This window comes from Aethalodelphis obliquidens, unplaced genomic scaffold, assembly GCF_003676395.1.
Source record: "Aethalodelphis obliquidens isolate GAN/ISIS:26980383/991018 unplaced genomic scaffold, ASM367639v1 scaffold9, whole genome shotgun sequence".
Lineage (NCBI taxonomy): Eukaryota > Metazoa > Chordata > Mammalia > Artiodactyla > Delphinidae > Aethalodelphis > Aethalodelphis obliquidens.
The window spans coordinates 34,017,899-34,043,613 of NW_020837953.1; the positions used below are offsets into that span (position 1 = coordinate 34,017,899).

Genomic DNA, 25,715 nt, shown 5'->3' on the forward strand with positions numbered 1-25,715 from the left:
AATCCCTACCACAACAGAAAAATGCTCTAGTTGTGGAATTGCAGGCACTGTGGCAGACTGGTGGGTGGGCAAGGACCTTCACAAATCACAGCACAGGAAGTGCCCTCCTGCTGCCCGGTGGCTCAAGCCCACATTCTCAGACACAGAATGGGAACAGCAGCCAGGCCACACCCAGACAGGCCGAGGGTGGCACTCTCCCAGGGGCTTCTTCCAGGGCAGTGTCTCCCATCTCACTGAGCTCCAGGGTGTGGGGTATTGGGCTCTGAAAGGGAGGGAGAGGGAGCTATCAGGAAAGAGAGATGACAGAAACCTTCCTGCTCCAGGGGCATGTGGAGGGAGGCACACCTCAAGTTTCTGCTTCTATAAGTCAAGGGCCTTAAGATGGAGAGGCGAGAAAAGGCCCCTCCCAGCTGCCTCCTGGGCCTGGGGTTAGAGGAACTTACAGAGCAAGCCCAGGTGGCTGCCCCAGCCCCTCCCAGTATCAGCCTGAATGGAACTGCGAAACCAAGGGGGCGCAGGAGAAACAGGGGAAGGCCTGGTGGACCACTCCTTGGGTCAACAGGGAATCCCAGTGCTTAGCACTGTTCCTTGTTTATAAAATGTGTCTAATAAAAGCACCCACCATGTAGGATGATGAGGATTGAGTGCAACATCACGGGAAAAATGCTTAAAACTGTCTCTGGCACATAACAAGTGCTTAATACAAAAAGAATGATGTTGCCATGCCACGGAAAGGATATACTTTACAGAACACTCTTTCCAGAATGTCAAAAATCTTGAGCCCATGGAATCTTATGCTGTAGTTTGGTCTTCAGGTGTTGAAATAATTCCTCATTTATAATTTCTAATAAAGGAGTAATATGCCAAAAAAAAAAAAAAAAAATTGTGCTCTTGGCCCAGCCTGGAGCTAGACATCAAAGGGTTGCAACGTGGTACAAGACATGGTCACCCTGAAAGTCACTGGCAGATCTGGGCCTGGAGCCCCAATTTGCTGACTCTGGTGGAATGACCATTATCGGCTTTGATGAGCTATCAGTTATCTTACCCTATTCAAAAGTTAATTTTTAGAAGACAATGATAAAGTCACATCAGAAACGAAAGGACAGGCAATGTTTGCTGTTCATTTTGAGGGTTTTTCTGGTCTACAGTGGTCTCCAATCCATCCTGTTGGGATCTCAAAGTCTGATTCCTTGATACACAGCAGCTACCATACCTCAAGAATTTACCATAGGTAGACACTGTTCCACCTATTATTCTGCATCATCTTATCTACTCTGCACAATGGGTTTAGGGGAAGTTGAGACTCAGGTGATATTACCTGCTCAAGGTCACTCAGCTAGTAAGTGGCAGAAGCTTACCTTGAACCTGGACTTGTTGGACTCCAAGACGCAGCTCTTAACCCCATGCTAGTCTCCTTTCAATTGCCTCTTTTATTCTGGCAATTCCCCTCCTCTGGAATAAACTGAACCAATCCTCCACTGCAAGACAGAAAGGGATTTCCCACCCACACAAGTCAAGAGGGACTGAGTGAGGAAGTGTGATGAGTGGAAGAGTTTCTGGCCGGGCGCTGGGAGCTCTAGAGTCCTGGTTCCCAAGTATGCTACCAATCAGCGTCACGTTCCAAGACCACGCATCTGGCTTCTAGAAAGTCTTGGCTACGGATAAGGTTAGTTAGCCTTGACTCAGTGCCAAACACGGATCCAAAAACTCTTGGCTCCCTGTTCTCTTAAAGGTTAGAATTGAGAGTTGAGGGTCCAGTGGGTAAGGATGTGAAAAGGGCTCCAGGAAGGAGGGAGCCCTACTAATGGGAGACAGAGCCGGAACAAAGAGGGGAAACCAGCTGACTGGAACCTATGTGGTCACCTTCCCCGAGGGCCTCCACAAACCCTCTGTTGGTGTCCCTGTCCAAGGCCAAACTCCTCAGCCGTCAGAAGGTGAAAGGGGAACGGGGGAGGAGGGTATAGGGAGAGGAAGTGGCTCTGGGCAGCCTTCTAGCCATCAGGTCTCCACCAGGCCGCAGCACAGAAGAATCTGTAGCACCATGGGAGGAAGGAGCAACAGGGTCATAGCCTGACAGACCCGAGTAACCATGTGTCCTTGGGTCAGGTACTGAGCCCCTCCAAGCCTATTTCCTCATCTGTTAAACGGGGTCTACTGAGAGTCTTCTGTGTGCCAGTCAGGGACTCTTCTAGGCACTGGGGAATCCGCCAAGAACAGGACAGATAAGGCTCTTCTCCCTTTGGAATTTGCAATCTAATTGGGGAAGACAGACGGTAAACAAGTAGATAAATGAGTTAATTTTAGTTAGTGATAAGTGCTGTGAAGAAAATTAGAGCACAGTCATGTGATGGAGTTACCAGGGCTGGCTACTTTAGAGTGGGGATAATCTCATGGGCTGTTGGGAGAATTAAGTACATTAACATAAGAAATGTGTTTGGCCCAGAGCCTGCCAGAGAACCAGCGCTTAGTAAATAACTGGCATCATCACCGTCATCATCATCATCGTGATCACCATCTTCTTAGAACCCCCAAATGACAGTAAAGCGGAGACGCTGCCCGAGGCTCTTAAACCAACATCCTCTCCAAGCCTCCTGTTTGCAAACCAGGTTCCACATCAAAAACAAAAGAGACAGTGTAATAACCCCTTGCCTCGATTTTCACATTCATTATCTCGTGGAGCCTCCCGACATACATGACATGTTATTATCTCTACTTTACGACCAGGAAATAGACAAAGGAAAGAGACGTTAGGTGACCTGTTCCAGGGGACTGGCTGAGTGAGTACAAAGCGAGACTCCTGGAATCTAATTCCATGACTAGTCACTTTTCCACCAACCACTCGTTTCCAAGAAGGGATGTAGAAGAGAGGGGAAAAACCAATAAATCTGGGTGGCATCCATCCACCTAACCATCTATGCTTCACTTTAATAAAATGTATCAGTATTTATTATACTATGTGCCAGGCTTTGTCCTAGGCGGGCAAGACAACAAGATCCCTACTGTCATAGAGGTTGCATTTTAGCGGCAGCCGAGGCAGACGTGACCACAAAAACAAATGGACAGCTACTATCAGGTGAAGAAAGCTAGGAAGGAAAAGAAGCAGGAGGACTTCTGACCTGCCTAAACTTTGGAGAATGACTAGATGTTGGCTGAGGAGAGGGGTGGAGGGGGAGAGGGGCGTGAAGATGGGTGGGGAGGATTTTGGACTTTCCAGGTGAAAGGCAAGACAAAGGCAGAAGCCTGGGACAGCTCCCAGAGCTTGTCTGCCTACTGTGTGACAGGTGTGAGCCAGGTTTTTTGCATATGTTGCCTTGTTTCAAGGAAGGCCAGCCCATTAAGAAGGAAACTCAAGTCTGAGATTTGATAATCCCTCACATTTGCATAGCGTGTTATAGTTTTCAACATGCTTCTCATACATTTGTCATCACCTCTGATCCTGCAACGCCCCTGTAAGGTAGGGAGAGAAGGTATGACTATCCCCATTTGATAGCAGGATAAAATGAACCACAGAGAAGGCCACTGGTTTGCCTAAGGCCACCCAGCTGGTATCTCATGGTGCCAGGCCTAGAACAGAGGTCTCTGTCTTCCATCATCAAGAACCTTCACAAGGCTGCCTCCTCAGAAGCTGGAGTGGTGAAATGCCTACAGTGGTGAAGTAGGGTTTCATCCCAAGTCCTTTCAGACTCCAGCGCTCCCTGCATTCTGGCTGAGCCACTTAAAACTCCCAGTGAGAGTACGTCAATGTGTCTCAGCCATTAGTTGAGACTTTTGGGGTTCCAGTTAGGGTGCAAAGAGACTTTAGAAATCAAGTCTCTCTCTTTTTTTTTTTTTTTTTTAGTTTTGTTTGTTTGGGCTGTGTCACGCAGCTTGTGGGATCTTAGTTCCCCGACCAGGGATCGAGCGCAGGCCCTCAGCAGTGAAAGAGCTGCGTTCTAACCACTGGACCGCCAGAGAATTCCCTAGAAATCTAGTCTCTGGGAGCAGGTGTGACTTGCCTAAGGACACACAGCACAGAACTGGATTGGGACTCAAGTCTCCTAGCTTCCTGTCCAGTACTCAGCTCAATCACTACCTTATCTCAAAGGCATTTCAATAATTCAGAGATGGAAAAGTAAGGCCTCTGACTCAATCTTACAGATGGGGGAAGAAAACTCACCACCAAGGGGGCAGCCTCAAACCCCACCAAAGGAGGTGCCTGACACAGGACAGATCCAGTGACCTGGGCCCCACTTCCCTCCAGCCTGAGGAGGAAGAGTTCCAGGGGCTGCCTGAGCTGGGTGTTGACACCCAGATACACCCAATGACTTGTCAAACCCTGTTGTGAGCCACCCAGCCTCATCAGCAGTGATCAATCACATTCACTAATTACCCACAGGGAGGCCCTGCCACCGCTGCTCACGGAGGAATCATTTTTCAGTCATCCGCATGGAAGGTGTTCCCTGGGCATGACAGGAGCACTCCGGGGTTGTTGTGCTTGACAGTGGCCCATCTGGTTTCTGGATGCACAGGTTGTGAAATGTGCCTTATCACATGCTGGGGCTCACTTGGGGGCCTCAATTGGGAAATGGCAGCGCCTAGGGCATGGCTCTATAATGACTCCAGTTTGAATGAGGCAGTGTGAACTAATAGTTACAGGGTGGGCCCCAGAGCTATGCTGATCTGGGTTCCAGTTTCATCTCTGCTATTACTAGCTGTGTGACTTTATGCAACTTGACCTCTCTGTGCTTCAACTTTCTTACCTGTAAAAAAATGGGGGACGATGAGAGCACTAACCTCACAGAGTTATTATGATAGCTATTGTTCACTGAGGGCTTACTAAGTGCCAGGTGCTGGCCCAACAATTTCTAGTCATCGTTTTGTTTAATCTTTAGAACTCTGTGAAGTATTACTGTTGGAAGATGCAATGGGATAATGGAGGCATGGGATAATGGAGGCAAAGTGATCGGCACAATGCCAGCACATAGTAACATGAACTATTGCTACTAACACTCACTTTGTGGGGTAGCCCCCAGAAAACTGCATGACAACTCACAGCCTCACTCTCTCCTTCTACTAGCGGCAGAAGGAGACCTGATGCTTGGAGATTCCCAGGTAAAGAGGGGCACGCATTGCCAGCTCCATCACCTCGATCCAGGTGGGCAAGCTGACTGACAGCCATCAGGCTCCAGCCAACACCTCTAGCTGCATGGAAATTAATTATATGCCGTTTTCTAATTATACCACAAACTCACTTTCTCCCCTTTGAAAATCCCTTCCTCGATGGGAATTTTTCTTTCATGCTATATTCTCCTCTTGGTTTCCTGTCCAATTTTCCTATTTTTTTCCTCTATTGTTCAATTGAGATGTGAAAGAAGTTGCAATCTACCTCTAGACCCAGGGCACCACATCCTTTCAGTCATTCATTCACTCTGCTGAATAGGCCCTGTGCTGGGTACTGGGACACAAAGGTAAATATCATGCTGTCCCCACCCTCAAAAGTTCTCAATTCTTGCTGACCTCCTAGGAAGGCCCAGTGAAATAACATCAAATATTTGTGAGAGAATTTCCCTTCAAGACTTTCACTAGATCAGTTGCTCTGACCTTTTTAAGGAGGCAAAAGGAATAGAAGAAGGGGGCAGCCAGCCAGGATTATTTGCTCCATTTTACAAATGGAAAAGCTGAGTTCCAGAAAGGGGAGGGAAGACAAGGGAAGGAAAGGAGCTAAGTTATTTTATGCGTCAGGCCTTGTGCCTTTTCGTTCTCAAACATGCCGTGAGGTGGGCGTTATCACCATTTTACATATGCAGAAACTGACACTTACAGACGTTAAGGAGCTCATCCAAGTCACCCAGTCCCTACGCGGCAGAGCTGGGCTCAAACACAGGTGTGACCCCATAGCAAAGCTCTCAGCCTGCCTACTCAGCTACTACACTGTAGGTCAGCGGTAGATCTGGGAATCTCCTGCCTTCCAATCCTCTGCCAGGTCTTCTAGGCCAATGGTTCTTTTTTTTATTTTTATTTTTTTGTTGCGGTACGCGGGCCTCTCCCATTGTGGAGCACAGGCTCCGGACGCGCAGGCTCAGCGGCCATGGCTCACGGGCCCAGCTGCTCCGCAGCATGTGGGATCCTCCCGGACTGGGGCATGAACCCGTGTCCCCTGCATCGGCAGGCGGACTCTCAACCACTGTGGCACCAGGGAAGCCCCCAATGGTTCTTAAATTTGAACATGCATTAGAATCACCTGGAGGGCCTGTTAATACACATATTGCTGAACCCCACCCCCAGAGTTTCTAATTCAGTAGGTCTAGGGTGGGCCTGAGAATTTGCATTTCTAAGGAGTTCCCGGGTGACGATGCTAGTCCAAGGACCACACTTTGAGAACACCGTTTTTTCTTTAATCAGGTGAACCAGTAATTCTCTCTTTTAAAAATAATGACTCTTTCCTTCCTTTCCTCATTTCAAAAGTAACCCAGATTTGTAAAACACAGTATATAAAATATGGAACATATAGAAAAATTAGAAGCAGAGGCTAGAATTCACCTGCATTCCTCTGCTCAGAAATAAGCACTGGTAGCAGTCTGTTATAACTCTTAGTCTTTTTTCAACATCTGTGCTGGTAGGAAGCAGGGTAGCATATTGGTGTGGGCATCCTTGTGGCCCCTGGTAAGATCTCAGCTCTTCAGTGAGATGTTGGGAAGATATTGCCTGGGGCAAGCTGAAATCCCCTCATCCTTAAATTTATACTCCCATCCTTCAGTGGATTGCTGGGAGGGTTACAGGAGATGATGTATTTATCAAGTACCGGACACTGTGTCCGCTGTGGAGTCAGCGCTCAAGAAAAGGCTTGGCTGTTATTTTTGTTTTAACCGAAGGGCGCTTAGGGTATGCTATTTGTGTTTTCAGCCCTGCGGCCCTTCCTCCCCCTCCTCCTCCTCTATGTGGACCCTTGACGACCCTCTTGGCTCCAGGCACCGACCGGGCCTCCTGGGCGAGGGCAGCGGGCCGAGTGGCAGGGACCGCCGCCGTTTGGGTCGTCGAGGGACCTCTCGGACCGGGGCCCAGTCCGCCTGTTTTACAGCCCAGCCTTAACGAGGATTTTTAACTTTTCATTCACCAGCAGCGTACCTCCGACTTTTAATAACACACCTCCTGCACGACAAAAATTTGCTCCTGGCAATCACGGTTTCGACCACAAAACCACAGCGGGAGGCGTTCCTAGTTAACTCTTTCAGCGCTGCAGGCAGTCTGGAGCTCAGCGCTCCCGGAGCTTGGGTGGAGCGGTGGATGGGTCGGGTCCCCCTCCCACCCTCCGCTTCGGCTCTCCAAGATTTCGGGGACGAAGATGATTCCAGACGGCGGCTGGGGGCCCAGACTGCGGCCCGAGCGGGGCTGCAGAGGGGAATCCTGGCGCGCCTCGCTCACTTCCCTCTCTCTCGTCCATTCGATAGATCTACTACGTGCTGATCACTTAATCTTAATCCCCTCATATCCTCGACGGGCTGGACGGGACAGTGCAGGCCGGCCAGGCACCCAGTAGGCCCTCGCGCACTCTAAAGATGGGACTCTAAACATGGCGGCCAGCCTGGGGCCCGTCGCCCTGTCTGGGAGCTCTTTTCCCGCGAGAAGTGGGCGTCCGGCAGCGACTTCCTGCGCCCTCGCCGCCCCAGGATCCCTTGCGACCGGCTTTAGCCCCCCCCCCGAGGCGCCCAGGAAAGCGGGATGGAGGTACACGAGGTTTGCGGAGTCCTGGAGGCTGGCAGATGCTCCCGGCCCGTCCACATAAAAGTCCCGTGCGCTCCCCCCACCAGCTGCCTCGAGCTGGCTTTTAACTCCACCACCTTGGCCTCCATGCTCCTCAAGCGCGGCCTTCGAAGTGGCCTAGTAATAGGGCTCACGTTTATGGAGCTTCTCCTCCGGGCCGGTTGGCCTACATACGGGAGCTCACTGTTTCCCTGACCAGGTGGGTGTTTATAATCTTTATTGGACAGAGGAGGAAACTGAGGGTCAGGGAGGAGAAGGAGATTCACCAGGACCCTGAAGTTGCTAAGTGGCAGAGTTTAGAGTCATGTGCAAGTCCGGCTTTTCCTACTACGCCAAGGCGCAGCAAGAGGTGGTGTTTCTGTCGGGATCAAAATGGATGCTAGGACCAGTCCTCTTAATTCTACACGTTTGGGGGGAATGCAGCAGCAGCAGGAGCTCAAAACTTGCAAGCCAAGCAGCGGATTCCACCCCTCAACCCCCCTTATCAGTAAAGGCACTTGAGCCCCCAGGCACTGAGACACTGTCATTGTAATCTTTAGTGGTGACTTCAGAGTCTGCCAGCAATTACACAGCAGGCACAGGTTCCCCTCACCCCACCCCAACCGGAGAAGCCTCTACTGTCAGGAGTTCTGACTTCAAACTCAAATCATTAAGGAGGAGAAATGCAGGAAACCTTTTTGTTCAAGTAACCCAGCTTCAGGACATTTACCCCCTAAGGGGCACCAATGAATACATTTCTGTCCGCAGCCTCTGCTGTTTTAACCAACAGATCTGAGTGGGATGGAGACACATCAGAAGATGTTTTTTGTTTTCAAAGTATGGAAAAATAGAAGGCAAGAGTTTCAGAAATGCTCATTGATTGGTTATTTCTGTATGAAGTAACAAGGCTATCTTAGATTGCTCCTTACCAGCCTTTAAGTCAATTGCTTGTCTAAAGTTACTGGATACCGCAGCAGCTCCATTAAGTGGGTCCCAATATGGCCACAATTTACAGATGAGGAAACTGACATTCAGACTGGTGAAGTGACTTGGCCAAGGTCACACAGCTAATTAGTGGCAGCTGGAACTTGAACCCAGGTATTGGCTCCACTGCCCCTGTTCTTATCCTAGTTGTTAACATGTTATCAGCCCCAGGGAGCCCATTCAAGAGAAATCCGATGCCCAGTGATTGTACCATGAACATAGTTAGCTAACCCCAGAGAATCCAAGAGCTGACTGGTATCGTGGAAACTTGTCTGCGGTCAGGACCCACCAACTGCTCTGCTCTCAGGTCTTCAAGTTCTTAAAACAGTCTATTAAGGAGTAGCTAGAAAAAAAGATTGTTCAATCCTTGACTCTGCCTACTCACCTCTGAGGGTGGCAGGAAGAGGATAGTCTGTGTTTTAGAAGCCTGGCTTCTGCCAGCTTCCCAAACCCAGGCTACGGCAGCCCAGAATCCCAGCCTCATCCCACCTTCTCTGAGGTCTGGACCCCAAGCCAGGGGTCCATGGTGAAAGTCATCATCAGTCAGCGGGGATTCTAAATCCCAGATATGGGCAGGAAGGCACCTGTGTCCTGTCAGGCAATAGAGATGACCTCACTGAAAACCACATCTCAGCCTCCTCAGCCTTAGAACCGCCTCTGGATGAAATCAACCACATGTTATTTGAGTGCATCTTCAGACTTTGGCTCTGTGCTAAGCATTTTACAGCCTTTATCACACAACTCTCTCAAGAATCCTACAAAACATTCTTGTACCCATTTTCTAGATGAGGAAAATGAAGCACAGGTCAGTTGAATGACTTGCCCAAATCAAGATCTCAGCCCATGAGGAATGGAGCCTGGATTTGAACCTAGGTCAAGCTGACTAAAGAGTGCATATGTTTAACCAGCACACTTCACCTTCCCACTTGGGACTGTTCCAACCCAACAAACAAGTCCCTTTAGAGAAACCCAACTCTCTGCCTAAGACAGTTCTTAGAACCACCTCAAAGAAGTTCCTTTTGGCAAGAAGATAGAAAGCCTAGATGGGATTGGAGCTGTCTCTGATTTCCAAGGCCCCCTTCACAGTATCAGAAAGTGGTGCTGAAAGCCTTCACAGTTTCAGTTCTGTGTTTCCCTACCTGGCTCGAAACTGCTCAGCAGAGAGAGAAAGGAAAAAAAAAATTTTTTCCCAGGGAAACACTCAGCTCTAGCTTGAGACGGGGCTTGCCTCAGCACGCCAAGATGAGATCGTCAGCCCATTCATTTACCCTTACAAATTGCTCTGTGAATCTTGGCGCCAGCCTCCCTGCTCTTTCCCCTTCTAGAAACCCCATCCAGACTCCATGCTCACAGCGCGCCAGGCATCCACCGGTGTTTACTCACTCAAGTTCATTCGACATCTTCCTGCTCCCAGGCTCGCAGGCTTGACGGATGGATCGGCACCGCGCACCAAGGCTCTGCTGACCGCTCGTCTCTAATTCTTGCCTGACACAGACATTCCCTGCCCAGGGAAGTGTTTGATTTATGTTGAGGTTTCAGTGTCGGGATTCTGCTGACAGGTAGGTTCCCGGCAGCTCTGCCGCTGATTGGCTACAGGTACAGGTGCCGGCGACAGCAGGTATACCTCAACAGGTGCAGCTGTTAACTCTTGGCCTGCCGAGCTGGGGGCGGAGCCATGGGTGGAGCTGGCCAATTCCTTCCTTGGTGAGGGGGTGGGGGGTGGAGATTAAGGAGGAGGGAGGAGAGAAAAATGTTGGAGAGAAGATAGCCAGAGGAAAAGTACAGGGACAAACAGATACTTGGCTGCAGGAAACCTCGATTCCTGTTTCTAGTTAGTATCCTGGATACCCCGGAACATCCCCCCACCCCCGCAAATTCCTTGGGCCCCTCTTCTACCCAGCATCAACTACTTCACAGCCACCAGGGAATTCTCAAAAGAGAGAGCAGATCTTCCCCTGTGGGTCTCTGTAAAAGTTCCCTTTCTTTTTCCTAGAGCTTCCCTTTAAGATAACGACATCTTATTTCTGAATAGTCTTCTTCAGTTATTCAGGTGATTTCTTTTGACTTTCACAGTGACCCACTGTGGTAGCTATGATTATCACGCTCTCTTCCTCCCCAATACACACACTTCACAGGTGAGGAAATGGAAGCCAGAGAGGTAACGTGACTTGCCCAAGGGCATGAGCTAGTGAGTGTCAGAGCCCAGATCTGAATCTTCAGTCATCTCACTGCAAATTTGGCTTTCCCTTTGAGCTGAAGTCAGTGGCCACAATTCAGCAGACATTTATTGAGCACCTGTGGTGTGCCAGGCCCTACTCTGGGTTCTGAGGTGACAGAGGCCAAAAAGACAGGGTCACTGCTCTTAGAGGAGTTTATAGTCTGGGGGCGGGTGTTGGTGGTGTGGGGGGGGGGGGCAGTAGGGTGGGAGGCAGCCTGTTATTTGGTGTGATACAGATCTCAATGAGGGGTGAGCAAACCACATACCTCCAGCCAGCACAGAAGGGATGGAAAAGTCGAAGTCAGTCACCTCCAAAGCCTTAGCTCGCCAGTCATTTCACAAACTCTAATAAGTGCTTCATTCTGTGTTGGAAACGCAGGAGAAATCAGTTGCCCGTTAGACTAAGTAATTGTGAATGATTGCCATGAGCTGTCTCCTGTAAAAAACAAGGTTGGTAAACCCAGAAGGTCCACAAACACAGGAGAATGCTAGAGGTTTTTTTTAGAGCTTCCACCAGGATTAATTTGAAATTGAATCTAAGCCAATCTTGGTATCTTTTGTTTCTCCTTTCTCTCTTTCTGTTCTCCCCCCACCACCCCCCTTTTGGCAAATTATCTCTTTGCTCTGTCTTCCTGGGAGCCTCACCTTGGCCCACTCCTTTCTCTCTCACGGAAAGGCGGAGTTTCAGCTACTCCTGCCAATTTGATGGAGGTTTTCAAGGTAAAGTAAGGATCCAGAGCAGCCCCCTTGGGGTGCAGTCATGCCTGTGGAAAGGGGGTACCAGGTTTGAGAACTGTCAGGTTGGTTTCTCACTGGAGGCTGTGTTGGGGATAGCCAAGGGGGTCGTGACAAATAATAGCAAATAATAATTGCTAATGAAGCCACCTCCTCAGAGCAGGCCTCTCCTGCCACCCTTGTCAAAGCAGACATTCAGTCACTGTATCACGCCACTTAATTTGGTTCTCTGCAAACCCCTTATGACTTTTGGACATGTTTCTAATTGTTTATTGTCTTTCTCCCCTTCTTCTGGAGTGTGAACTCCATAAGAGCAGAGACCTTGTCTGTCTTGTTCACTGTTGTAGCTTCAGCGCCTTCCACAGTGTCTGGCACATGGTGGGCGTTCAGTGTACCGCCTGCGTCAGGCATTGTGCTAAGCCTTTGCATACATTGTCTCATCTAATCCTTACAGCCACCCTATGCGATGGGCACTTCTGTTATGCTTGTTTTAGAGATGAGGAAACTGAGGTACGAAGTGATTAAATAAGTTACTCAAGCTGCAGGGCCTGGGAGTGGTAGAGCTGGAGCTGGGATCTGATCTGACAGCATAGCCTGGGTACCCAAGCACTGGACAGGGGTTACTGGTGGCAGGAGGGCCATTTGGTGCCAGTTGTAACTGCAGAGCTTACTATAGCCCAAGGGATGGCACGCTTGTCTGTGTACCTGTCCGCCCACCTCCTGAAAGGCTGTGGAGTTTCTGTCAGCTGTGTTGCAACTCACAGGTAAAGGGCCATGGGGGTGACTCATGCTGGCTGGGCTCAGGTGGAGGCTGGTATTCCAGGCAGCGTGTCTGTGCTCGCTGGGCTCTTTAAAATGGGTCCTTTCCATCTACCTCTGGATCTTGCGTCTTTAATCACCCGCACCCATCTGCAGAGATCAGCAGAGGCCCAAATCATGGGGCACAGGGCTTCTATGTCTCCACACACGGAAGGCTCCAGAAGGCACCCTGGATGAGATGGAGGGACTAGTGGTCTGCGGTAGGTAGGCAGGGTACCATGAGCCAGTTTATAAGGTCACCAGACCCCTCCAGCAGGAGCTGAGCCTCCCAATATGGAGGTACTGGCTGTTGTAGGCCTTCGTTGAAAGCCTCAGAGACGCCAAGGTTTTAGACACCACCCAAGCTTCGCTCCCGCTCTCGGCCCTCTCCTTCTCCTCTGTAGCATGGGCATGGCCCAGGGCTTGGCTGGGCTGGCATCTCTTCCCCTTCTCAGATTGGCCCCGTTCTTGGTTTCTTGGCGGAGGAGATTGAAAACAGAGACCATCCAATCCTATGTGACATAATAATTATATTCACAGTAATAGTAAACAATGATGGTTGCTATTCGTTTCATGTTTGCATTTTGCAAACACAGTGCTAAGAGTTACCTGTGTCGTCTGATAGTATTGCTCTGAGACTGGCAGACCTGGGTTGAAATCCCAGCCCAGCCACTTACTGGCTGTGTGATGTTGGGCAAGTGACTTAAGCTTTCCTCACCTGTTTCCTCACCTGTAAATGGTTATAAAAATAGTATCCCCCTCATGGGCTTATTGTGAGAATTAAATGAGATAATGTATGTGAAGTGCATTGTGCAGCGCCTGGCACAGAGCACTCAGTAATTGTTAGGAAAGCTTCTTTTCCCCTCATTTAATTCGCATTTAAACTCAGTGAGGAAGCTGTTACCTCACTTTACAGGCAAAGAAACAGATTCAGAGGGGTTAAATGATTTGTCAAAAGTCAAAAGCTAATTAAGTGAAAGAGTTGAGATTTGAACCCACATCTTTCTGCCTCCACTCTTGTAGAACTAGACTAAGTTAGGAATTATCCTGGGTTCAAGTTCTGCCCAACCGCTGGCCGCTTGCCAGCTAGCTGTGTGACTGGGTAAATCTCTTTTCTCAGAGCCTTGGTTTCCCTCTCTATAAGATAAGATTAGTGAATCACTGTAAGGGCGGAGGTACATATCGTCACCTAGGTTTTCTTTTCTAGATTAGTTCTGGAAAAGAAATATTCCTCCTCCAGACTTCGTGATCTGCCCCCCTGGAGGGTGGCACAGTCCTTCATTCCTCCCTCTGCTTTCCAGGGTCGTGACTGCCCGTGAGCCACTGTTCCAAAAGAGTGTGACATTCTTGGCATGTTGGGGAGGAGTAAAGGTTAGGACCACTGAGTTAAGTGAGTGCTGAGAGCCAGGGCTGCTTTGTACATCTGTGAAGGTTGTGCACTGCACAGTCACAGGGCTGTTTACAGCAGGAGACTTGCACTATTGGGCATGATGGTCCTGCTAACAGCCCTTCCTTTTCTACCACATTAAAACTTCATGATTGGGCTTCCCTGGTGGCGCAGTGGTTGAGAATCCGCCTGCCAATGCAGGGGATGCAGGTTCGAGCCCTCATCTGGGAAGATCCCACATGCCACGGAGCAACTAAGCCCATGTGCCAAAGCTACTGAGCCTGCGCTCTAGAGCCCACAAGCCACAACTGCTGAAGCCCACACGCCTAGAGCCCAGGCTCTACGAGAGAAGCCACTGCAATGAGAAACCCATGCACCGCTACGAAGAGTAGTCCCCGCTTGCCACAACTAGAGAAAAGCCCGCACGCGGCAACGAAGACCCAACGCGGCCAGAAATAAATAAATAAATAAATTTATATATATATAAAAAAACTTCATGATTATCCCAAACTTAATGAAAATTTGTTGGCATATATAAAAATATAGAAAGGACAAATACCCAAATGTCAACAGTGCTTCTCTGTGGGTGCTGAAATGATAGGATTTTAATTGTTTCCCTATCTCCCCTCTCCCACCAAATTTTCTGCATTGATGGTGCTTTTGTAATTAGGAATTCTAAACAAAGCCCCAGTGTAAATGTCGTTAAAGCAAAATAAATGCCCTTTGACTCAATGGTCATCATGTCCCTATTCTTCCTGGAGTAAAGATGGAGATAAAGATAGTAAAAATTCAGTCCTTGCTCAGAGCTTCCCTGTGAGGTCCGTGGATAGAGATTGGGGGGCTGTCCAACCTGCAGGCTCTAGTCAGCTCAGAAATCGGATCTTAATTAGAATTATTATCATTTGCTGAGCACTTACTCTATGATACTGTCTTTAGATGCTTTATCTCACTCCTCCCTGCATTATGGGGTCGCATAATTCATCCCAGACAGAGATTGGCAAACTCCTGGAGACTGACCAGGTTCCTAAAGGAGTAACTCTGGAGTCAACTGCCCGAGACCTTGGACAAGCAACTTCACCTCTTCGTTACCCACGTTTCCTCCTCAGTGACATGATCACCGTGAGGATTAAAGGAGATAACCCAGTGTCCTTAGTACGTGCCAGACACAGTCCAGGAGCTTTATTGTGTATCATGTAATTCTCTTGAGTCCTATGGAGTAGTTTGTCGTAATTACCCCCATCTTACAGAAGAGGAACAGACTCAGAGAGACGAGGTAACTCATCTAAGGTCACTTGGCTATCTACTTAGTAACAGAGATAGGATCAAAGCAACCTCTACCTGACCCCAAAACCATGGAAACGGTCCTTGCAGTCTCCTGAGTTCCTTTCTGGAACAAAGCCTAAGATGGATGGATGGATGGATGGAAGGAAGGAAGGAAAGAGGGAAGGAAGGAAGAGAGGAAGGATTTGTTAGCTTCTGGACTGCAGAAACTCTACAAGGAAAAATGAATCTCATATGGCACCTGTCCCAGATCTCAACAAGTGTTCAGTAAATATTTGTTGAATAAATGAAAAATGAGTGTGTATAATTTACACAAGATCATTCTGGACAAATCAGCTGTGTGGCCTTCTACCCCACCCCACAGGGAAGACCTCCAAAGTTTGAATCCCTGCCCGCCCTTTTCTTAGCATAAACCTTTGGGCCAGTGACTCAATTTTGTAAATTTCAGTGTCCCCATCATCCCTTAGTGGGGTTGACCTGAGGATTAAATAAGATCTCAATGTAGAGCCAATGGCAAGGAGTAGTAGGTAGCTGGTATTATAGGTGAGCACTCAGCTTAGGAAGGGGTCCCCAGCCACCACCTATTTCTAGCCTCAATACACAGCTTAGTTCACAGCACTCAGCACTCAGCCTCCCTTAGAAAGAGCCCCTTCTATGTGTAAAGCTCTTTTCAGTTTACAAAGTGTTTTCCTATGCTTTATCTCCTCTGATAAGGCCACAGAGAGGTGGGGGCACAATGTATTACTGGCCCCATTTGATACATAAACTGAGGTTTAGAGAAAGCACCCCTACTTAAGCAAAGGAGTTTGGATTGGAACCTCAAGTTTGGGATAAAGCGTTACCGTAGACACCATTATGGATCCTGTGGGTCCCGTAAGTACCATCCTGGATGTTCACCTAAAGGTCTGTTTCATCCTAATATTCTCTACCCTGTCACTGGACTTAAGTGGAGGGATAGGCCACACACCAGACATAGAGAATATAGCCCTGATTTGAAGGCGTGGAACGACCTGGAAGTTGTGCTCATGAAGAGTCAGGACAAGGAGTGGGCAGCCTCCAGGCCCTTTTACACTCTGTACTTTAGATTTTTATCACAGTTCTGCCAATAACATGACCTACATTCCTTCTAGAGGAATGGAAGGACATGAGGAATCATGGGGTCTAAAGCCATCCTGGAAGCTCCCCTGAAAATAACCAAGAGAAAGTTTGAAAACCCTGGAAACAAGCAAACAGGCAGGGTTTGTTAGTTTGTTTTTTCCACTTATCAAGTTGATAAAGATGAGAGAAAAGATGCTGAGCCCTGGTGTTGGCAAGGGTGAGAGAAAACAGGCTCTCTCCTTGCTGCAGCGAGTGTGAATCAGTCCAGACTTGGGCTTTCGATTTTAGCCCATCCTTTGACCTAACAGTTTCACTCATAGGAATTTCGCCTACGCAAATAATCTGTATGCAAAGAGTTATCTGCAAGGATATGCGTCAGAGCATTGTTACAATCCTGAAAAATTAGAATTAATATAAATACCCTTCAGCAGAGATTCAGTGAAGTAAATTAAGGTACTTGAATTGTAGTTGGATACTGAGTCATGGTTCAAAAGGATGCTACAGAAGGCCCCTTAGCACCATGGAAATTACTTCCTACACTTACAGCACAATTGTTAGCATTTTTGTCTTTGCTGTGTGCAAGGCACCGGGCTCAGTTGTTTAATCTCATTTAATCCTCAAGACAACGCTGTGAAGTAAGTACCATTATCCTTATTTTACAGATGAGGAAAGTGAGGCCTAGGAGTGAAGTGACTTACCCAGGGTCATTTCCAGGGAGTCTCTGAGCTGGCCTTGAACCTGGGTCTGATTCCTTACTTTAAGTCTTTCACTTACTCTACCTTTAGTAAATTAATCCATTCCTATTTTTTTTTTTTTTTTTTTGCGGTTCGCGGGCCTCTCACTGTCGCGGCCTCTCCCGTTGCGGAGCACAGGCTCCGGACGCGCAGGCTCAGCGGCCATGGCTCACGGGCCCAGACCGCTCCGCGGCATGTGGGATCTTCCCGGACCGGGGCACGAACCCGTGTCCCCTGCATCGGCAGGCAGACTCTCAATCACTGCGCCACCCGGGAAGCCCAATCCATTCCTATTTTTAAAATCCATTTACATGAATAGAGAAAAAAGAGGAAAGATACACACCAGAGAATATCATGGGTGATAGGATCAGGGGTGATTTATAGCTTGTTCTTTTTGCTTATCTGTCGACATTATTTCTTCCGTTAATAGAAAAAAAGAAACTATTTACAGTTTTAAAGAGTAATAAATCAGAGAAGGCTTACCCCTGAGCTGAGAAGGAAGAAGAGGCCAGAGTGCTGTCTGGAGATTCCTTCTCTGTTGCCAGGAACCAGACAGAACAGGAGGCAGCTAGAGAGAGGAGTGCCAGGAAGAATGTAGCCTCAATCCTGGAAGGAGCGGACCCACTGGAAAGAACAGAACCCAGCTGGCTCAGCCCCTGAGGTCCACTCTTTCCAGGGACCTGGCCTCAGACCCTAGTAGCCCACCTGCTACTGTGGGCCATCATCAGCCTGCATCAGAAAAGGGCCATTAAACAAGATACTGCCCACTTCCAAATAAGAGAGCTTCGCTGAGAAACACCTGTTAATCCCTACCACCCTGGCAACAAGGCTAAAAATGTATTTCCCCCTCTCTTTCATCTATCTGAAGGAGTCAAACTGGGGACTTGGGGATTCAGATGAGGATTTCCTTGCGGAACTACAGAGGAAAAATGTCCAAGGCCTGGCTTGGACGGAGCGGGTCCTGGTACCCCAGTGCTGAATGGAAGAAGTGAGTGTCTGGGGTCAGGGCTGCCTTCCTAGGTTAGAGTGAGGTGCGGTCGGGTGGGGTGGATGGGATGGGTGTGGCCTGCTTCAGGCTCAGGGAGGTTCAAATAGGCACAGTTAATGCATAAGGTCCCTTCCTTTTCCTTAAGGGTTTTCCTTCCTAGGCTGCCTCTGGTGTTTGTTTAGATCTGATCTCACTGGAGGGGGATGTGGTAGGAGGGGAAGGGATTTGCTAGGGCCTTCTGAGCTCAGTACCTTCTGCGGAAGGCGGAGGCCATGTGGTCAGAGGTTAAGTGCTTGACCTTGGACCTTGGGCATTCAGGGGAGGGTTTTTCTGAATCCACGGCTGGCCTGCCCAGAAGAATTTTAAGTCCCTCAGTTTGGGGTAAGGTGGTCAAGCAGTAGGGAAGGGAAAGGGGAATGATTTAGAAACTGTGGCCTAGAGGGGCCTAAGAGCCATATCTTACACCAGGATCAGGCCCCTCGGGCTCTGCCCTTGGGAAGGCGGTCACTCAAAGGTCACCAACCATACACCGCCCCTCACTTGCCCCAACTCACCTTTCAGCTGGTGTCTGGACAGGCTGCCCACGCTGCCTGGGCACGTGCCATGCTGTGGCCAGCTTTCCCTCCCAGACTAGGCTCATTTATTTGACTCCATCACCCACCCCGCCCCGTTGCATTCCCCAATTGCTCTGGAACCTCCTCCACTTCTTGACCCAGCTGTGTTCACACATTATTCATTTTTTTAATACTTATTTAAAAAGGTATTCTTTAATGAGTAGCTCTCATTTTTTTAATACTTAACTATATGCCAGACTGTGCTAAGCACATTACCCACCCTGTTCCACTCAATCCTCACAAATGCCCAAAGGTTTCGTTACAGCCATCACCTCTGTCTTACAGGTGTGGACACAGGCTAAGGAACCTCATCATGTCACGCGGCCCTAGAGTGACCAAGCTGGGAACTGAGCTCAGGCTGTTTGCCTCAAAAACTCAGTTTCCGAACCACCACTTTCTGTTGCCTGAGCAAGCAGTCATTCAGTAAATTTAGTGAGGACCTGCTCTGGTCAGGCATGTGTACCACGTGCTGCGGAGAGAAACGGATACTGTCTCTTTCTGCCCACAAGGAAGCCTGGTGGGTGAACCTTCATCAAATCCCTCTACTGGGGAAAACCTTTCCTCGTTTCTCTATCTACAACTGGAGTTTTGCTCAATCTTTTTTGCTATCGAATTTCACGGATTCATGTGTGTTGGAGGATTCCATGAGAATTCTCTAATCTCACCCTCCAGGTGATGCAGGAGTCTGTACTGCAGAGCACCTGCCCCAGCACACACACACACACGCATGCACACGCATGCACGCACACACGCACAGACGGCAGAGCACATCTAGTTGAGAGCTTAGATTCTGGAGATGAACTACTTGAGTTCAAATCTTGACTCTACTATTTACTGCCTGTGTGACCTTGGGCAAGTCCTTTGATCTCTTTGATCCTCAGTTTCCTCACCTTTAAAGTCACTCCTACCTTGTAGTGTTTGTTTGGTTTTTTTTTGGTTTGCCTTGAGTCTTCGTTGCTGTGCGCAGGCTTTCTCTAGTTACAGGGAGCAGTGGCTACTCTTGGTTGCGGTACACGGGCTTCCCATTGTGGTGGCTTCTATTTCTGTGGAGCACGAGCCCTACGTGCACGGGCTTCAGTAGTTGTGGCACGCGGGCTCAGTAGTTGAGGCGCACGGGCTCTAGAGCGCAGGATCAGTAGTTGTGGCACAGGGGTTTAGTTGCTCCACGGCATGTGGGATCTTCCTGGACCAGGGCTCGAACCCATGTCCCCTGCATTGGCAGGTGGATTCTTAACCACTGTGCCACCAGGGAAGTCCCTGTAGGGTTTTATTTTTATTTTATTTATTTTTTTAACATCTTTATTGGAGTATAATTGCTTTACAATGGTGTTAGTTTCTGCTTTATAACAAAGTGAATCAGCTATACATATACATATATCCCCATATCTCCTCCCTCTTGCGTCTCCCTCCCACCCTCCCTATCCCACCTCTCTAGGTGGTCATAAAGCACCGAGCTGATCTCCCTGTGCTATGCGGCTGCTTCCCACTAGCTATCTATTTTACGTTTGGTAGTGTATATATGCCCACGCCACTCTCTCACTTTGTCACAGCTTACCCTTCCCGCCCCCCTCCCCGTAGGGTTTTAAATGAGGTAACACATGCCAAACATTTTTTTTTTTTTTTTTTTTTTTTTGCGGTACGCGGGCCTCTCACTGTTGTGGCCTCATGGGGCCAGCCGCTCCGCGGCATGTGGGATCCTCCCGGACCGGGGCACGAACTCGTGTCCCCTGCATCGGCAGACGGACTCGCAACCACTGCGCCACCAGGGAAGCCCACACGTGCCAAACATTTACACCACTCTTGTACACTAAGTCCTGATAAAGTGAGCTATTGTTGCTATCATTAGGGATGGGCCTATCTGGCCTCCCCAGTGAAACAGTGAGTTCCTCTCTTGCCTCTTCCTTTGCTCCTGCCACTCAGCCCAGGGCAGGTGTGCCTGGTGATGGAAGTTAGTCACCAGGTTCCCCAGCCTCACAGGGGATGTGAGCATAAGTGTTCCCCTCTGCCCAGGAGCCTTTGAAATCTGAGTCACAGCTTGACAGCTCTCCCTAAAGAGAGATTTCCTTCAGCCTCAACCTACTCCCCTTTCACAATAAACTCAGTCATTCGTACCCTCCGAGGTCATGTACAGATACCCACAATTTTACCCATTGATGGGCCCTAGGGAAACCTCTGTGGAGGTAAGAGTCTTGATAGGCAGATGACAGTGACTTGACTCTCTAGCCAGTGGCTTTGGCTGTTTGTACATATTTCCAAACTACTAGTGGCCTCTGGATTTATGAAGCAATAGAGGGTCACAGTATTTCATTTGGACTAAGTGGCATCTCAGACACAGCCCTGTCTGGATGGGACAAACTCGGGAGCTTACGTTTCACTCTCTTCCACTCTCCAGTCCCTGAGGGTTCCCTGAAGCCTATGGGGCTTGGGGTGTTGAAAGTTAAAGCTCTCAATTTAAAGACTTAATTGTGCATTAGATAGTTTAGTGTTAATGATGACAAGCTCCAGGTCTCTAGAGCCCTAGACCCAGGTTCAAAACCTGGCTCAGCTTTTTGTTAGCTAGGACCCTGAGCTTCATAACTTGTGTCTCAGAGTCTGTTTCCTCATCTGTAAAATGGGAATAATAAAAGTATTTACTTCATAGGGTGGTTATGAGGGTTAAATGCATGTGGAGCATTTAATATAGTGCCCATCACATAGTTGTTATCAGTACTATTGTCTTGCAGTGGGGGAGACAGTGCTGGACCCAGAGTCAAGAGATTGGGGTTTGAGTTCCAACTCTGCTGCTCATTGACTGTATTGACCTTAGGCAAGTTAACTCCCTTCTCTGAGCCACAGTTTCTTCAACTGTGAAATGAAAGTTTTGGGTTTGAAGGTCACTTGGGTTCTTTCTAGCTGTGTAAGATCTGTGAACTGTGACTTCGAAGGTACAAAAAAAAAAAGAAAAAAAAAGAAAGGAAAAAAGAATTAGTAGCAGATGCCTTTATCTGCCAAGATTACATTTCACAAATCCCAGGACCTTGACACCATCTTCAAAAGCCGCCCCATCCAGCAGCCTCTAGGCTGAAGCTTCTCGACCCAAGGAACTGTTAAAAAGACCCCAAGATGCTTTCTAGAGCCACAGCCAGGACTCCGTGTAGAAAGCAAAGCAGGCATCGCAATGAACTAGCCAGCCCCCAGCATCATACCCTGGGATTTTACCCTTCTGTGCCTTGAGCAAGCATCACCCTTCACTCTACCAGAATGGATTAGTTTATGGCAAGGGAGGGATGTTTCCTCTGGAGCCTGGGAATGTTCTGATCTGTCATAAAACAGGCCCGCCAGGGAACTAGAACGCTTTCTTTTTGGTCTAGTGACCTCTGACACTACCCCCCTTCTTGGCCCCCCAAGCAGTCTGAGCCACCCCCTGCTGGAGACAGATGCTGGGAATGGAGGAGGCGTTCAGCATCCCTAAGAGTCCCTCCCCATTGTGTCTCCGTTAGTGCAGAGTCCCACTGAGTTTTTCTTATGCTCTGTTTGAACCCGCAGGGGGATGAGATGTGTGGGATTTGCAGAAAATGAAAAGCAATTGGTTTCAACTCGTTCTACCAGTTTTTACCCTCTATAGTAAAACATCACTTAACCATTTTAACGTAACAAATTTCCCTTTACAGAGACGGTGGGCCTAAGAGGAATTTATTGGTGGTAACTAACAAACAGAGGTATCTTTTATGAAGCCCTGAGTACCCAACATCGTACCAGACATCTTATACCCATTATCTTACTTAAAAAAAAATATTGGCTTCACTGTGGGGAAAAAATATGATTTTAATTTTTCAGGTGAGAAAACTGAGGTCCAGAGAAGTAAGGTGATTTGCTTAGAGTAAGTGGTGGTGCTGGAACTTGTGTTATTGCAGAACATCTGCTGCAGCCATGACTTCAGTGTGCAAACTTAAAAGAAGCTTTCTTGGTGAAGTCTGCTCAGGCAGAGATCTGCTCACCTTTTATGAAATCTCAGACTCGGTTTTCTGGAAGACACACCTGATCATCTTTTAGTCCTTTGACAGCTCAGGGCTCCTCTGTCTGTGGGAAAGAGGCTGGTTCTAGGGATAGATATTGCGATGGGGGACGCTATTTCCTGATCACTGTCATGTCCAATGGCCAGTAACCATGGTCCTTTTCCTCCTGTCCAGCAAATGCAGAGTCCAGATGCAGCCAGTTTTGAAGATAAAGTTTCTGTGAGAATTCTGCAGTGTGGGTGTCCTTTCCAGGCTCCAGTCCAGCCCTGAGCCAGTTCCTTGTCTAGCTGGAAGTTTCTTTCCTCTTCCTACTTCTGTGTAACTGCTAGGCCCAGCTCAAGCCCACTTCCTTTGCTCCTTTCCCTATGCCTTCCTGAGGAAGTAGCTCCCTCTTCTTCACAGCCGTGGGCTCTACCCTGCTCTGGCTCAACCTTCCTGGGCAGTTTGCTCTGTAACTCTCCTGGACCCAAACTGCTTCCAAGTCCCCTCAAGTCATGTCAGGGAATCCCACAAATGCATTCTGGGAGACCCAAGAATGCCACAGATGCTCCAGGCGGAAAAGGTTCTGGGATCGAAATACTTGGGAAAAGCTTCATACCAGATGCTCTTATTAGAAATTAACAGTTACAGCTATCAAGTGTCTGAAAATTTCTGCAATTAGGAATCCTGTTTTGTTTGTTTTTTCAACCCAAGGTTTCCCAAACTGAGATGACCATGAAATCATCTCCCCCTGCCCCCATCTCCACCACATACCTATAAAACCCATAGAACCAGTGATCCTTTGTGGAACACACTTAGAGAAATGCTACCCCCAGCCCACCACCAAAGTATAAAATTGACCTTCATATTTCTCTGGGCTAGTCTAACGTGCAAAATAATCTAAGGTGATGTCTGCTCAGTAGGGTGTTTGAGAATTACATACTAAATGGGGATGAAGATTCTCTTAAGATTTGATGAGGATGCTACTTTCAGAAAAAAATCAGGGATTTTTCAGAATTTGGGAAGAGGAGGAGTAGAATTTGAAACAACCAGCAGACAGGGTTTACAGCACTTACTTCCTATTCCAAGGACCAGAGCCAGGGATGGAATGTACTGGAGAATAATCAAAGTCCAGAGCCCAGAATCAGATAAGTACTTTTTGGGTGAATGAATGAATGATCAAATAATTGGTCTCCTGGCCTCCAGACTCTTCCTACTCGATTTTATGCTTCCTGTTGTGTATATATCGTCTCAAAACCCAGATCTCATCAGTCCACTTTTCTGTCCAGGAATCCTGTGTGGCAACCTGCTTCCTTCAGGATCAAGTCCACATGCCGTGACCTGGCATTTAAAACCCTGCGAAATAAAACTCCAACCTACCTTTTCATCCTTCTTTCTTACTACTCCCCATTGAGTACCCCTTATTCTAGTCACAGCACCTCCCCCAAAGCACTTTATGTTTGTCTTTCTCCCTTCCTGCCTTTTCTCAGGCTATTCTTTTTGCCTCAGATTCCCTCCCCTGCCCGCACTGATACTTATTCAATCCTAGCAACGAGGCTCAGTTCAGAACCCGCCACCCATGTTAAATGAAAGCCAGACACAAAAAGAGGACATTATGAATGATTCCATTTATGCGAAGATCAAAAATAAGCAAAACTAATCTATTGTGGAAAAAAACAGAGCTGTGGTTGCCTTTGAGGAGTAGGATTGATTGGAAGGGACGCAAAGGGGCTTTTGAGGTATGGAAATACTCTATATCTTGACTCCAGTGGTGGTTATGTGAGTGTGTACATTTGTCAGAATTCATTGAATTGTACATTTAAGATTTGTGTATTTCCCTGTATTGTAAATTTAATCTAAAAATTAAAATCTTACCAGTTAGATCTCCCTGCCAAGAATGCACTCCTTTGTTATTCTCTGAAAGCACTCTGTCTATACTGGCAGCCCATCACTCAACATAGACAGCCTTCCATAATTATTCATGGAAGGCCCTCACACAGCAAGTATTTGACAAATGTTTGCGAGATTGAGTTGAGGCTAGATTCATAAAAATAAAGAACAACAGGGCTTCCCTGGTGGCGCAGTGGTTGAGCGTCCGCCTGCCAATGCAGGGGACACGGGTTCGTGCCCCGGCCCAGGAAGATCCCACATGCCGCGGAGTGGCTGGGCCCGTGAGCCATGGCTGCTGAGCCTGTGCGTCCGGAGCCTGTGCTCCGCAACAGGAGAGGCCACAACAGTGAGAGGCCCACGTACCACCAAAAAAAAAAAAAGAACAACAAAAACGGCTATTATGTATTAAGCACCTACTGTGTGCCAAGCTGTGTGCTAAGTTCCTTACACATATATTTAATTATATATATATATATATATGCATGTGTTTACACAAGTATATATAGGTATACACACACACACACAACCCCCATGAGATAAATTCAGAGTAGCCATTAAGTCTGAAAACAGAAAAACATGCATAACAAATGTGAATGGTTTAGCTGTATTACATTATAATACAGGCAAGTTAACAGTATCTTTGTTTCCAAGCTTTATGTGATCGTGTGCATGTGTGTGTGTGTGTGTGTGTGTGTGTGTGTGTGTATGTATTATTATTATGAGTCTCCATCGTACACCGAGAATACTGAGGCCTAAGGTCACAGAAATGTGTCGTGCTGGAAATAGGATGCAAACCAAGGACTGCCTGATCTCAGATCCATTTAGCTGGACTGCCTCCAAAGTGGCTTCACATAAATCCAGGAGAAATGTGACATCTTTCTGGCCAAGAGACTTGAAAACAGCAGTTCCCCTGAAATTGAAAATGTGTGTGTGTGTGTGTTTTCTGGGAAATGTAAAGGCTTTGGGGGGCTCCCACAGCTCCAGGAAATGGGTACTTAGCAAGAGGAGGACTTGGGTTTATAACCCTAACTTTACCATTTATCAACCACACAACATGACCATGGGCGAGTTATTTAATATCACTCAGCCTGGGTTCTCCCACCGTCGAGACTGGTATAATAACAGTGCCTACCTCATGGCTTTTAAGGGAGGATTCATTCAATGAGACAATGCGTGTAAACCTCTCAGAATGTGTGAGTTCTCAGTAAATGTTTGTTGAGCTTATTATCATTTTGCTATTTTTACTATGATTACAACTCCCTGCCTCCTCCTCCCCCTCCCCCAACAGTGCTGTG

The 25,715-nt window shown here is 48.0% G+C and overlaps 1 protein-coding gene and 1 long non-coding RNA gene across 4 annotated transcripts in view; one reads left to right on the forward strand and one right to left on the reverse strand.

The window, feature by feature from the left end:
- GRHL3 (grainyhead like transcription factor 3) overlaps positions 1-10,378 on the reverse strand; it is a 35,953-nt gene extending 25,575 nt beyond the window's left edge. Inside the window, exon 1 of one of the 3 annotated variants that reach the window (XM_027109691.1) lies at positions 10,087-10,378. In XM_027109691.1, the coding sequence (XP_026965492.1) occupies positions 10,087-10,103 (17 nt within the window). In that variant the 5' untranslated portion in view covers positions 10,104-10,378. Of the gene's footprint in view, positions 1-1,358; positions 3,868-10,086 lie in introns of those variants that run through there. The other 2 variants (XM_027109690.1, XM_027109692.1) reach the window with 2 other exon arrangements.
- LOC113622041 (uncharacterized) lies at positions 10,150-19,490 on the forward strand. Its single transcript, XR_003433392.1, has 3 exons — positions 10,150-10,262; positions 17,823-17,942; positions 18,842-19,490. It is a non-coding gene; the product is annotated as an uncharacterized LOC113622041 (long non-coding RNA).
- Positions 19,491-25,715: the final 6,225 nt, after the last annotated feature.